The 13540-nt window shown below is 38.0% G+C and overlaps 1 protein-coding gene across 1 annotated transcript in view; it reads left to right on the top strand.

Annotated features, from left to right (window-relative positions):
* LOC137385565 (uncharacterized) overlaps nt 1-13540 on the top strand; it is a 105647-nt gene that overhangs the window by 82005 nt on the left and 10102 nt on the right. The window contains exons 40-49 of the mRNA XM_068072052.1: nt 1483-1594; nt 1908-2017; nt 3399-3567; nt 4260-4388; nt 5517-5631; nt 5925-6114; nt 8197-8332; nt 10091-10266; nt 12237-12338; nt 13183-13325. Coding sequence (XP_067928153.1) covers nt 1483-1594; nt 1908-2017; nt 3399-3567; nt 4260-4388; nt 5517-5631; nt 5925-6114; nt 8197-8332; nt 10091-10266; nt 12237-12338; nt 13183-13325 — 1382 coding nt within the window. The remainder of the gene's footprint in view (nt 1-1482; nt 1595-1907; nt 2018-3398; nt 3568-4259; nt 4389-5516; nt 5632-5924; nt 6115-8196; nt 8333-10090; nt 10267-12236; nt 12339-13182; nt 13326-13540) is intronic.

Raw genomic sequence — 13540 nt, 5'->3', positions numbered from 1 at the left:
GTGTGTTCAGGTTTACATGACACAGTGTTGTGTGTTCAGGTTTACATGACACAGTGTTGTGTGTTCAGGTTTACATGACACAGGGTTGTGTGTTCAGGTTTACATGACACAGTGTTGTGTGTTCAGGTTTACATGACACAGTGTTGTGTGTTCAGGTTTACATGACACAGGGTTGTGTTCAGGTTTACATGACACAGTGTTGTGTGTTTAGGTTTACAAGACACAGTGTTGTGTGTTTAGGTTTACAAGACACAGTGTTGTGTGTTCAGGTTTATATATCACAGTGTTGTGTGTTCAGGTTTACATGACACAGGGTTGTGTTCAGGTTTACATGACACAGTGTTGTGTGTTTAGGTTTACAAGACACAGTGTTGTGTTCAGATTTACATGACAGTGTTGTGTTCAGGTTTACATGACACAGTGTTGTGTGTTTAGGTTTACAAGACACAGTGTTGTGTTCAGATTTACATGACACAGTGTTGTGTTTTCAGGTTTACATGACACAGTGTTGTGTTCAGATTTACATGACACAGTGTTGTGTGTTCAGGTTTACATGACACAGTGTTGTGTTCAGGTTTACATGACACAGTGTCGTGTGTTCAGTTCTACACATTCTTCTGCTCTAATCACTTTTAATAACATCTTGCACTCATGAGTCACTATGTATGTTGGGATATGTTTACAGCTAATATTTTGTGTGCCATTTTGCAGTTCTCAATTGCCCATCACTAGACTCTCACTTATAAACCATAAATGAGCAGCCCTCCAGTTGTTCTTATAGCAATCGTCAGCAGTCTATCTTTAAAACTATTTGTGACTATTGGCTGATCTCAGCCAATAGTCACTCAATGCGTGTTTATCCTCTGTTAGTTGTTGAGTAACTTTGATTTCTGGTTGTTTAATTATTGATTTTAAAAACTAGTTGATAGTTTATTATTTTTATTGGCTGTTCTATTATAAATTGCATCAGTCGATCGTTTTGTGATTTTTGCATTCCCAACTGCCGAGTGTAAACGGCTTGTGTCAGATGCTTCTTTTCAGCTTGAGAGTTTGTTTCTCTTACAAGCAAGCATTGCCTTGATCAGTCAGTGAAATCACAGCTATACAAACGTATAAAAATTGTGACACCAAAAATGTTTCTTTTGTTTGTTACAAAGTAAATCTTTACTTTTATTCTTTTGCTAGTCTACCCGCTTCTATTTCCGACCAATTATTAAGTCGTGCTTTTTAATAAACAGTATTTGTAAGATTTTTTGTTAAAAATTCTGTATGCTTTCTTACTTTGTGTACATACATGTGTATGTCAGCATGTTGAGCTTGTATCCGTATATCGCTGTTAACTTCATCCATCGTCATTGCGTGATGTGCTTATTGCTGCGCACCTCATTTATTGTTTATCGATGCAATGCCACAGAAGGTCATCTAGCTCATACCATACTTTCTCATACCTGTTGTCATCAGATATGACTTTATCTGTTCTAGCTGACATCCATGAACAACCCATTCTATAGCGAGCTAGATGAAAACTCTACCGACTCGAGGACAATGAGACTCGTCATTGAGAGTACGACGGAAGGCGGTTCAGTTCATCTCGGTATGCTTTCATGGCAGCAGACTTTACTCACTTCTAATTTATAAAAATAAATATTTAAAATAATAATTTTAAAATAATTCATAAATTTGCTATTTATAACTGGAAGAATTGGAACGTCTCGCGGCTGTTGAAATGCATTTAGTTGCTAATTACCATGGCTCATCCTTTATTTTTTCTTCTGTGTATATTCTAGTTTATGCATTGCTTTGCATGTCAGCGAGTTATTCAAACTTTTTTCAACTTACTATCACAGCAGCTTTTTTAATTTCAACATCCTTTTGAGCGTCGTGATTATGGTGATATATTTTTACAGAAAACAGTCCAAATAGATCACACAATTTATTTATACCATCGCCGCAAGCGCCATCTCAAGCACCTGTCACCTATCCATTTGGATCAGGCAATGTCAGTTCTGTGCGGAAGGTCAGTATAGTTTAATTTGTAAGCAATTCCCCAGTTCAAAATGTCCCACATTATTTAAAACGTACAACATTGCTAGAGTACTGTAGTAACAGGCCTGTTGTACTATGGCTAGAGTACTGTGGTAACAAGACTATCGTATTATGGCTAGAGTACTGTAGTAACAAGACTGTTGTACTATGGTTAGAGCACTGTAATAACAGGTCTGTTGTACTATGGCTAGAGTACTGCAGTAACATGTCTGTTGTACTGTGGCTAGAGTACTGAAGTAACAGGTCTGTTGTACTATGGCTAGAGTACTGTGGTAACAAGACTGTTGTACTATGGCTAGAGCACTGTGGTAACAAGACTATCGTACTATGGCTAGAGTACTGTAGTAACAAGACTGTTGTACTATGGCTAGAGCACTGTAGTAACAGGCCTGTTGTACTATGACTAGAGTACTGTGGTAACAAGACTGTTGTACTATGGCTAGAGTACTGTAGTAACAGGTCTGTTGTACTATGGCTAGAGTACTGCAGTAACATGTCTGTTGTACTGTGGCTAAAGTACTGAAGTAACAAGACTGTTGTACTATGGCTAGAGCACTGTAGTAACAGGCCTGTTGTACTATGACTAGAGTACTGTGGTAACAAGACTGTTGCACTATGGCTAGAGTACTGTAGTAACAGGTCTGTTGTACTATGGCTAGAGTACTGCAGTAACATGTCTGTTGTACTATGGCTAAAGTACTGCAGTAACATGTCTGTTGTACTGTGGCTAAAGTACTGAAGTAACAGGTCTGTTGTACTATGGCTAGAGTACTGTAGTAACAAGACTGTTGTACTATGGCTAGAGCACTGTAGTAACAGGTCTGTTGTACTATGGCTAGAGTACTGCAGTAACATGTCTGTTGTACTGTGGCAAGAGTACTGAAGTAACAGGTCTGTTGTACTATGGCTAGAGTACTGCAGTAACATGTCTGTTGTACTGTGGCTAAAGTACTGTAGTAACAGGTCTGTTGTACTATGACTAGAGTACTGTGGTAACAAGACTATCGTACTATGGCTAGAGTACTGTAGTAACAAGACTGTTGTACTATGGCTAGAGCACTGTAGTAACAGGCCTGTTGTACTATAACTAGAGTACTCTAATTACAGGACTGTTGTACTATGACTAGAGTACTGTAGTAACGGGACTGTTGTAATATGACTAGAGTACTGCAGTAACGGGACTGTTGTAATATGACTAGAGTACTGTAGTAACGGGACTGTTGTAATATGACTAGAGTACTGTAGTAACGGGACTGTTGTAATATGGCTAGAGTACTGTAGTAACGGGACTGTTGTAATATGACTAGAGTACTGTAATCACAAAACTCTTGTACTATGGCTTCTCTTTGCAGCTTCTTATCGCACCTCATGTCTCTTTGTCGATCGTGATGAGACCAATACTAGTCGCCAATTTCAATGCTACCAACTCTACCAACTCTACCAACTCAACCAATCCTACCAACTTTACCGACAACGCAATAACTACCCCATTCTTTATCAACAGTACACAGACAGCCGCTGGTGAGAATCTTGCTGTATGCTAGGGGACGTGGCGCATGACCCGTCTTCTTCTTTAGCTTAAAACTCATTTTGTGTACAGCTCTACTTTTCCTTTTGCACCTTGTCACTCCTTTGGTCCACTTGAAAAACTCACCGAAAATTTATTTATTTATTTTGAATTGTGGCAATCTCATAGCTGTTCTTCCGTTTTTCTAGATTGAATGAACTGCTAGCTATCGTTAACAGACCTCTATTTTATTACTTGCAAGATTTTAACTTATCTTCTTAGTTTTAGATTAAGTATGTAAGCTTTTGAATGAATGACTTTTGATGTTTGATTTATGAGTAAGTAAAACTGTAAAATTCTTTAGTGCAAAGCCCTAACTATTGTTTCTTCACATCGGCATTCTTGTTTCACATCAAGAGTTGTCTTATCTTTTTAAACAAATGCATAAAGCAAGTTTATCACATCTTCGCAGTTAGCTCTGAAAGCATATATATTTAAGATAACTGTAGATGAACTTTACACTAAAAGACCAACAGTTATTTACTTTATATTTACATATAAAGTAAATATAAAGTAAATAATTGGTAAATATAAAGTAAATAGCTCTATATTTAGTGTGATCAGGTCATTGATTGTTTAGTCTTTTAGGTTTGGGGTCTAGATATATATCATGTTGAAGCTCTATCTTCATCACATCTTTTTGCAGAATTTACAGGTAATATTTCACTGGACCTCAGTGATATAGGTCTCAGAATTTACCTGAAGACAGAAAAAGATGGTGCAAGTACAGTGAAAACGAGTGACTATGACTACATGTGTGAACTGGGTTCTGGTGGTGAGTATAAGTGGCTCTCCTGTTAGCGAGAAGACAAATTTCCATAAACTGTGCTTATACACACTTTATGTACATATGTATATCTACATTACATATCTATCATATATCTATTATAGATATAATTCATCAACTCCATGTTGGTGAGTCGTTCCAGCAATAGCTATGAAAATCTTATAATAAAGTTTTTGTATCGCAGAATATTTGATCTCAGACCCTCCAGTTCACCCGTCCGACGCTTTACTAATTCAGCCACACAAGTGAATTCACTAGGCGATAAATGTCGCTATATTGAAGCAAATAGGCAACCGTTTTTATGCACGATGCAAAGGGATGGCGTAGCGGTAGCTCTTGTTAGTAAGCTTACTCAAATTATCCATTGGCAATGTACCAGGCTGATAGTGGGTGGCAGGCAACTCTCATTACCTCTCATTGTTTATTAGCTGATTTTTAATACTCGGGCGAGCAACGTCGGGTAGCACAGCTAGTGAATGTATACATATATACATATGTATATTAAATGTAACTTCAATACACTGCACACATTTCTGGGCAATGCGCAGCTGAGGACACATTATTCTTCTGTATGTTGCAATACATAATGCTCTGCTCGCCAAACAGCCAGTACAGGCATCTAGGAGTTCACTTCAGCTACTTGAACATGTCTACATCTGTAACAGCAAATTGGGTTTATTGCATGCTTATAACTGTTAAGGTTGCCAGAAACAGGCAAGGCACAAACCGCCTAACTTATTTCATACAGTCTGGTAAATCTAAGTGTCATTGTGGTCGCTCAGTTAACCTGTAGACATGCACCCAGAATCGCTAGTACATGTATCTGCTCTTGCTGTGATGGAGAAAGTCTGTTTTGTTATGAGCAGCAAATTACTGGAGTTGTATTAAGACAGGTATGGAGTTGTTTTCTCTCTACAAAAAAAGCTGACAACTTTAGCCATCTAAAAAAGCGATTTGAGCCTCGGATTTGTTGATCATCGCAAGTGGTTATTTGACAAAAAATGTTGCTACTGAACTGCCCTCTAGTAGGAAGTATCATTTGCTACCTATCGGCTAATTTTTCACTTTCTAGTAGTGTTTTTACCAAACTTAGATTATATGGGAAATATTTTTTAGATGAGAAATCTTTCCATACGACGTATAGCGGATCTAACACAAGCTTACCTCCATCAGTACAACCCTATCAACTCAATAATGATACCTGCTTCATCTCCAATTCAGTTCTCAACTTGTGAGTCAACTGAACATATGTCGGTCATGATTCTCTTGGCTCAACCCTTTGGTTCTCTTCACCGCATTCAAGCATTTGATAAACTTATTTAGTTTATTATTTGCAAGTTAAAACTCTAGTGCTCTCGCAGTAGCAATTCTTTTATATTTTATATTACATGTAGAAGCTCAACATAAAATTTCAAAAAGCATTTAGCATGACACTAATTCGCTGGCAGCTGTTTGAAAATCTTTTGGCAATTTCTTAGCTTTGTTTCTAACATTCTGAAAATCCTATGGCTTGTTTGTTTGCAGAGAGGCATACACATATATCTATTACATCGTTGAGTTTTTCCATCGAAGTGAACAGTCGAACAGACAGCGTCGCTCTGCGGATCCGTTTTGGGGACCAGACTATAGCCTTCACTATGAAATGACATCTATGTCTGCCCAGTGTCGGTTCTTTGATCCCGCCCTCGATGACTGGAGTACTGAAGGGTGTGAGGTAAGGTGACACTTCTTAACAGCAGCCATCGTTGGCTAGTAATAACTAAAGAAGGTGTTGCACGTGAAAATTGTCTTTACTCATTTTTCATCAGCATTTATTGTTTTAAAAGGTCTCTTCTAATTGGTCATTTGGCAGCCCTAGTCATCGAAGGTAACAACTCTGAGGTGGTTGATCTTAGTACCATAGCAATCAGCTTACAATTTTCTGCTTTCACAAGCAAAGAGCGCAGCTCCGGATACATGGAAGTTTGACAGACGTGTCAGATCAGCAAGAGTGCTTATTGATTGGTGCAATTCTCATATTTTGAATTTGTTTTTTTTACCAACTTGTAATATCTCTACTAAGTGCTTATGGAGTTTGTTTAGTATTCAAAAAAATAATATGCTGCCATATTTTTTGTCCTGATGATCATTATATCTGTATAAGATAACTCTGTTGTCTAGCTATTCTAATTATAATTTCTTTTTTATTACGACCATAAGTCTTGCACAACTATGATGTTATGGAGTTGTCCACAATATTATATTGTAACCGCAAAGCTTCACGCAAAACCATAGTTTTAATCACATATCGTGTTACCAAAAGTATTACAGTGCTGTTTAAATTGAATGAAATCACATAATTACCATAAGTACGTAATAGTTTATTAAACAATATTAAAAGTGAGTTTTAAATTGCTTATAAAATTATTGGTATATTCATGGCCGTCATATTATTATCAAATTGTATAGTGGAGATGTATAGAATTGTGTATAGCAGAATTTTATAGCAGCTTGAAAAACTGAGCTATTGTTTAAATGTACAAAAATGTTTCACTAAAGCATGATCAAATATTTTTATGGCGCACTTTTTGAAAATGTTTTTGTTTAAAGCTCTTTAAAGTTTCATCCCAAGATATACACTGTATGTACAGATATATGTACTAGACTTTTTGCCGTGATTTACTGATGATGATGCTGTTGGCATATTCAGACACAGCACAGCTTTGATTTCCACTTGCAATCTCCGACTACGGTAAGCCGTTAGTCAGCAAGCGACAGACCTATTAACTATACTATTATTATAGTTACTAGTATAGTTAATAAGTCTATGGCAAGCGGTGACAACAGAAATTGGCCATGCAAATTGGATTTTCATTTTGTGTGCTTATGCTTGGTAGGTTCATGATCTGCCTGCACCAATTCGAACTCTCAGCGTGGCATAACCTAGCGCTCTTCATGCTACGGTGAAGGCCGTTCTGAGATGAGCTGTAGAGTTGCTATAGAAATTATTAAGTAAATGCATGCATGTGTCATACAGTTGTATACTTATGATCATATGAGTCATACAGCTGTATACTTATGATCATATGAGTCATACAGTTGCATACTTATGGCCATATGAATCATACAGCTGCATACTTATGATCATATGAGTCATACAGCTGCATACTTATGATCATATGAGTCATACAGTTGCATACTTATGATCATATGAGTCATACAGTTGCATACTTATGATCATATGAGTCATACAGCTGCATACTTATGATCATATGAGTCATACAGTTGCATACTTATGATCATATGAGTCATACAGCTGCATACTTATGATCATATGAGTCATACAGTTGCATACTTATGATCATATGAGTCATACAGCTGCATACTTATGATCATATGAGTCGTACAGTTGCATACTTATGGTCATATGAGTCATACAGCTGCATACTTATGATCATATGTGTTATACAGTTGCATACTTATGATCATGAGTCGAAAATTAGTTTTGACATGATATATGTACTATGCGGTACACAATACAGACACACATGATATAGCCTACCTATGTACTATGTGGTACACAATACAGGCACACATGATATATGTACTATCCGGTACACAATACAGGCACACATGATATATGTACTAAGCGGTACACAATACAGGTACACATGATATATGTACTATGCGGCACACAATACAAGTACACATGACATATGTACTATGTGGTGCACAATACAGGTACACATGATATATGTACTATGCGGTACACAATACAAGTACACATGATATATGTACTATGTGGTACACAATACAGGTTGGGCCACTTACCACAGCCGAGAAGACTCATTGCATCTGTTCAACTATCACCGTTGATAAACCGCCCTCATTGATGGATTCAACTACGGCAGCATGGGAGACAGGTGGCAGCCAAAAGTACAATCCCTTTGGAGGTTAGTTGCAGTAATAAAGCAGCTGTCAGAAACAAGAATAAGAATTGAACTCGAGTAACATCTGCGAGAGACTGTATATAGAGCTGCTTGTTCTGGTGTTGGTCAAAATGCAGCATGAATCAGGATGAATTCAAGCTGGAGAACTATAGGAACTATAGGAACTATAGGAACTATAGGAACTATAGGAACTATAGGAACTATATGAACTATATGAACTATAGGAACTATATGAACTATAGTAACTATAGGAACTATAGGAACTATAGGAACTATAGGAACTATATGAACTATAGGAACTATAGGAACTATAGGAACTATATGAACTATAGGAACTATAGGAACTGTAGGAACTATAGGAACTATATGAACTATATGAACTATAGTAACTATAGGAACTATATGAACTATAGGAACTATATGAACTATAGGAACTATAGGAACTCTAGGAACTATATGAACTATATGAACTATAGGAACTATAGGAACTATAGGAACTATAGGTACTATAGGAACTATAGGAACTATAGGAACTATAGGAACTATAGGAACTATATGAACTATATGAACTATAGGAACTATAGGAACTATAGGAACTATAGGAACTATAGGAACTATAGGAACTATAGGAACTATATGAACTATATGAACTATATGAACTATATGAACTATAGGAACTATAGGAACTATAGGAACTATAGGAACTATAGGAACTATAGGAACTATATGAACTATATGAACTATAGGAACTATATGAACTATAGGAACTATAGGAACTATAGGAACTATATGAACTATAGGAACTATATGAACTATAGGAACTATAGGCCATCCTTAAATCAGTCAACTATCAGCCAGTTTATACCTCATACTCATCGGTTTATCTGATTGAGTACTTAGAATGGATTTCTTATACTTATGGTACACTTCTTTTATCACCAGTTTAGCTTTGCAAGAATTTCTTGACTACTAATAAACAGTGACATATAATAGACTTAGATTTCTTCGCAATATGTATCTAAAAAATTGGGTAGTGTGACAAGACGCCCGTAATTATGTTAGTGATAAGGTTTGTTTTCGTGACAAGCCATCTCTTAACTTAAAAAATTTTTCAGAAGTCTCTAACAACTGAAATAATGTGATAATAATGTGTTGCCCAGAGCATTAAACTCCTTAATAGATAGTTATATACAATTCATAATTGCTTGCGTACACGCATGCCAAACGGTTCTAAAAAAAAATTTCTGAGTAAATTGCGCATGATTAAAGTGAAGTGGTCTGCCCTGTAACTATCCAAGCATAATGCGTAAACTTCGCCACTGTTGTGCCTTCTTTAAAAGCACGTCTGCTGTAATTCCATAAGCGACTAACTGAACCTTTGGTTACATTGTAACAACCAGCTAAACCCTAATTTACTAACTGAGCAAAATGGAGATAAATCAGTGAAACATTGATTTTTAAATGCGACGCCCTTTGCTTAATCTTGTTACACTTGCATAATTTGCAAAAAGAGCTTTAAAATCTTTTAACCAAAATCTAAATAAATTGAGAACTACTTCATTGTAAAATTTCTATTAAAGCCTGTCTAGTAGTTAGTGCTGTTTACGATCTCTGTTTACTAATTCTGTGTTTTCTTGAAAAAATTCATTGTTTATTCAAATATACCACCAATCTTTATTGTTGACGTCTCATTTCAAGAAAGTTTTTGAAAATAAACAGGTTTTGTAATACAACCCTGGTGCATTCTACCATCTCTTACAGGTATAAGCTTCGGGTCGAGCTTATCTTCTCCGTTCAACACGATCGACTTTTCCTACAGCAGCTTCAAGGGGTTGGATCAAAACCCTTTAGTGTTTTCAGTGATGGTATCTCTCGCCTGCTTCTACCTCTGCTGCCTCATCTGGGCTAGAAGGTGGGATATGAAGGATGAAGTGAAGGTATGTTATCGTCTATTCGACTTCCACAGTACTGTCATTGTTTACATCATCTGTTGCTAGGTATTGGTATTACAGTGTGGTAAGAATAATTAGGGGGTTATGAAGACAACTGACATAATGGAACCACACTGCCGTCTAGTAAGACAGTTCTACATATTTAATTTTTACATTATGACAGCACACTACTGGTTGGTTTTTGTAACCAGCTGTTTCTTGCACCTCATCATAATTATACGTGTAGTCTTTAATCATCTGTTAACATAAATGCAAGTCATTAATCATTGGACAACATAAATTCCAGTTTTTATACTGTAATCAGAAAAATCAAACAAACGATCAAGCAGTCTGTCTCACTTTCTCAGAAGTGTGTTCAGCATGACTGTCACTATGTTTGCATGACGGGTTACGGGTTAATCCGCAAATACTGGTCATTCGTAAGTTCTGGTCATCCGCAAGTTCTGGTCATCCGCAAGTTCTGGTCATCCGCAAGTTCTGGTCATCCGCAAGTTCTGGTCATTCGCAAGTTCTGGTCATCCGCAAGTTCTGGTCATCCGCAAGTTCTGGTCATCCGCAAGTTCTGGTCATCCGCAAGTTCTGGTCATCCGCAAGTTCTGGTCATCCGCAAGTTCTGGTCATCCGCAAGTTCTGGTCATCCGCAAGTTCTGGTCATCCGCAAGTTCTGGTCATCCGCAAGTTCTGGTCATCCGCAAGTTCTGGTCATCCGCAAGTTCTGGTCATCCGCAAGTTCTGGTCATCCGCAAGTCCTGGTCATCCTCAAGTTCTGGTCATCCGCAAGTTCTGGTCATCCGCAAGTTCTGGTCATCCGCAAGTCCTGGTCATCCGCAAGTTCTGGTCATCCGCAAGTTCTGGTCATCCGCAAGTTCTGGTCATCCGCAAGTTCTGGTCATCCGCAAGTTCTGGTCATCCGCAAGTTCTGGTCATCCGCAAGTTCTGGTCATCCGCAAGTTCTGGTCATCCGCAAGTTCTGGTCATCCGCAAGTTCTGGTCATCCGCAAGTTCTGGTCATCCGCAAGTCCTGGTCATCCGCAAGTTCTGGTCATCCGCAAGTTCTGGTCATCCGCAAGTCCTGGTCATCCGCAAGTACTGGTCATCCGCAAGTTCTGGTCATCCGCAAGTTCTGGTCATCCGCAAGTTCTGGTCATCCGCAAGTTCTGGTCATCCGCAAGTTCTGGTCATCCGCAAGTTCTGGTCATCCGCAAGTTCTGGTCATCCGCAAGTTCTGGTCATCCGCAAGTTCTGGTCATCCGCAAGTTCTGGTCATCCGCAAGTTCTGGTCATCCGCAAGTTCTGGTCATCCGCAAGTTCTGGTCATCCGCAAGTTCTGGTCATCCGCAAGTTCTGGTCATCCGCAAGTTCTGGTCATCCACAAATGGTAAAAACTCGCGTGTCCAACAAGTCTTGTTACTTGAGAATGATGTGTAAAAAATGCCACGCAACCTGTTCTATTTTTAAACATTTTACACACTTCAGTCGTTTCAATTCTAGAAGCAAGCTGCTAAACGAAACATGAGAGCACCGCTGTGACATCTGCTATGGAATTCCTTATCTTTTTTAATGAAACACCCGTGTTGATCTGCAGCATGCGAATGTCCATTAAATCATTTATTATACGATAACTCGACATGCGCACAATTCCAAATTTGCATCATTCGCCCGATAGAAACATAGCGAATAGGAGAACAAGTCAGGGATAAGTAGTAGACTCCCCGCGCTTTGCTCTGTGCAGTTGTAACTCAAACCTTTCCTGATTGCACACTCTTCTATATGTCAGCAAAGTATCACTTATCAATGTAATATCAAAAGTAACTCAAGGTATCCTGTTACTGTATGTCAACAGTGTGCCGTCTGGTCATTTATTACTACAGTTTTGTGTCACCCTCTTTGTTACTAGCAAAGAAGTAACCTGACTTATGCCAAGGTCTGTAATGCATTGAGTGCTCGTATTTCAGGCTGGGGCATCTCCATTGCTAGACAATGATCCCAGTGATTCTTATCTGTATGAGCTTACAGTCTTCACTGGCACGGGACGAGGCGCAGGGACCACGGCTAAGGTAGTATCACAGGCTTAATAGCTCAATATGAGTTAGCCTTATTTCCGTTGCATAACAATGGGTTTCTGATTGTTTGATGGCTTGCTATTTATACACATAACGAAATATTTCACATCGTTTTCTAATAAATGCTTGTATTTTGTCTAAAAAAAAGTGCTTCTTCAGCAATATTACTGTGCAATTTGTAAATAATGCATGGCAACAGCAAACAAGATCACGGGTAGATAACTACTTTTTATGTTCAAGTGATTTGCTCATGGCATAATTTATTGATTGTTTAATTTAAGTATACATCTGTAGTCTTTTACATCTACTGTTTCTATTGAAATTGTCTGAAATTGGTATATGTTAGTCGAGTAATCTGCTTCTACTACTCATGAAATTGCGGGTGCATAATCATTGACCCGAGCTTCTCTAGCTACATGCTACTAAAGAACTCAGGTCTATTTGTCTTGTCATGCCATATTATGTAATGTTGCTACTGTAACGTTTTAAAAGTTAATATATTCTGTTGTCTGATTTTACTTAAATTATTTCTCAAACAGAAAAACAGAAATCTTTTATTTTCTAGCTCATTTACAAATATTCAGAAAGCTTAATATTACAATTGGTCGTTACTCGATTAGCCCACCTTGAGGCAACTTCAAGTATCTATTTGCATAATTTAGACAATTAAACATTTACAACTTTTTAAAAACTACAACTAACAGTTTCCTGCCCACTTCTAGTAATTATAACAATCATTCTTTAGACATCATTGGTCAACTGTAGTTATGCGCATGTATATTCTACTTCCTATCAAGTTATTGCAGTAGTCTTTAGCACTTTGCGATATTGTGCCTAGGTTTCTATGATATTTGCGGGATTTGAGGAGGAGACACCACCTCGTCTCATATATGATGATAAGAGACCTGTGCTACAGAGCGGTGGAGCCGACTCATTCCTCATGACTGTTCCAAGATCCCTCGGACCGCTTAACCATGTCAGGTACGGCGAGCTTTACTTATAATGTAAAGAAGGGTTTAGTCCTGTGTCCAGGGGTAACAATCTTTCCTAAAGCAGAGAGGTATCTAAACCTATGGCCAGGGGTAACAATCTTTCCTAAAGCAGCGATTGATCGAAACCTATGTCCAGTGGTAACAATCTTTCCTAAATCAGGGAGGGATCTAAACCTATGTTCAGTGGTAACACTCTTTCCTAAA

The sequence above is a fragment of the Watersipora subatra genome, chromosome 1 (genome assembly GCF_963576615.1).
Source record: "Watersipora subatra chromosome 1, tzWatSuba1.1, whole genome shotgun sequence".
NCBI lineage: Eukaryota > Metazoa > Bryozoa > Gymnolaemata > Cheilostomatida > Watersiporidae > Watersipora > Watersipora subatra.
The sequence above is the reverse complement of the archived record's forward strand: the minus strand, read 5'-3'. Positions and strand labels throughout refer to the sequence as shown.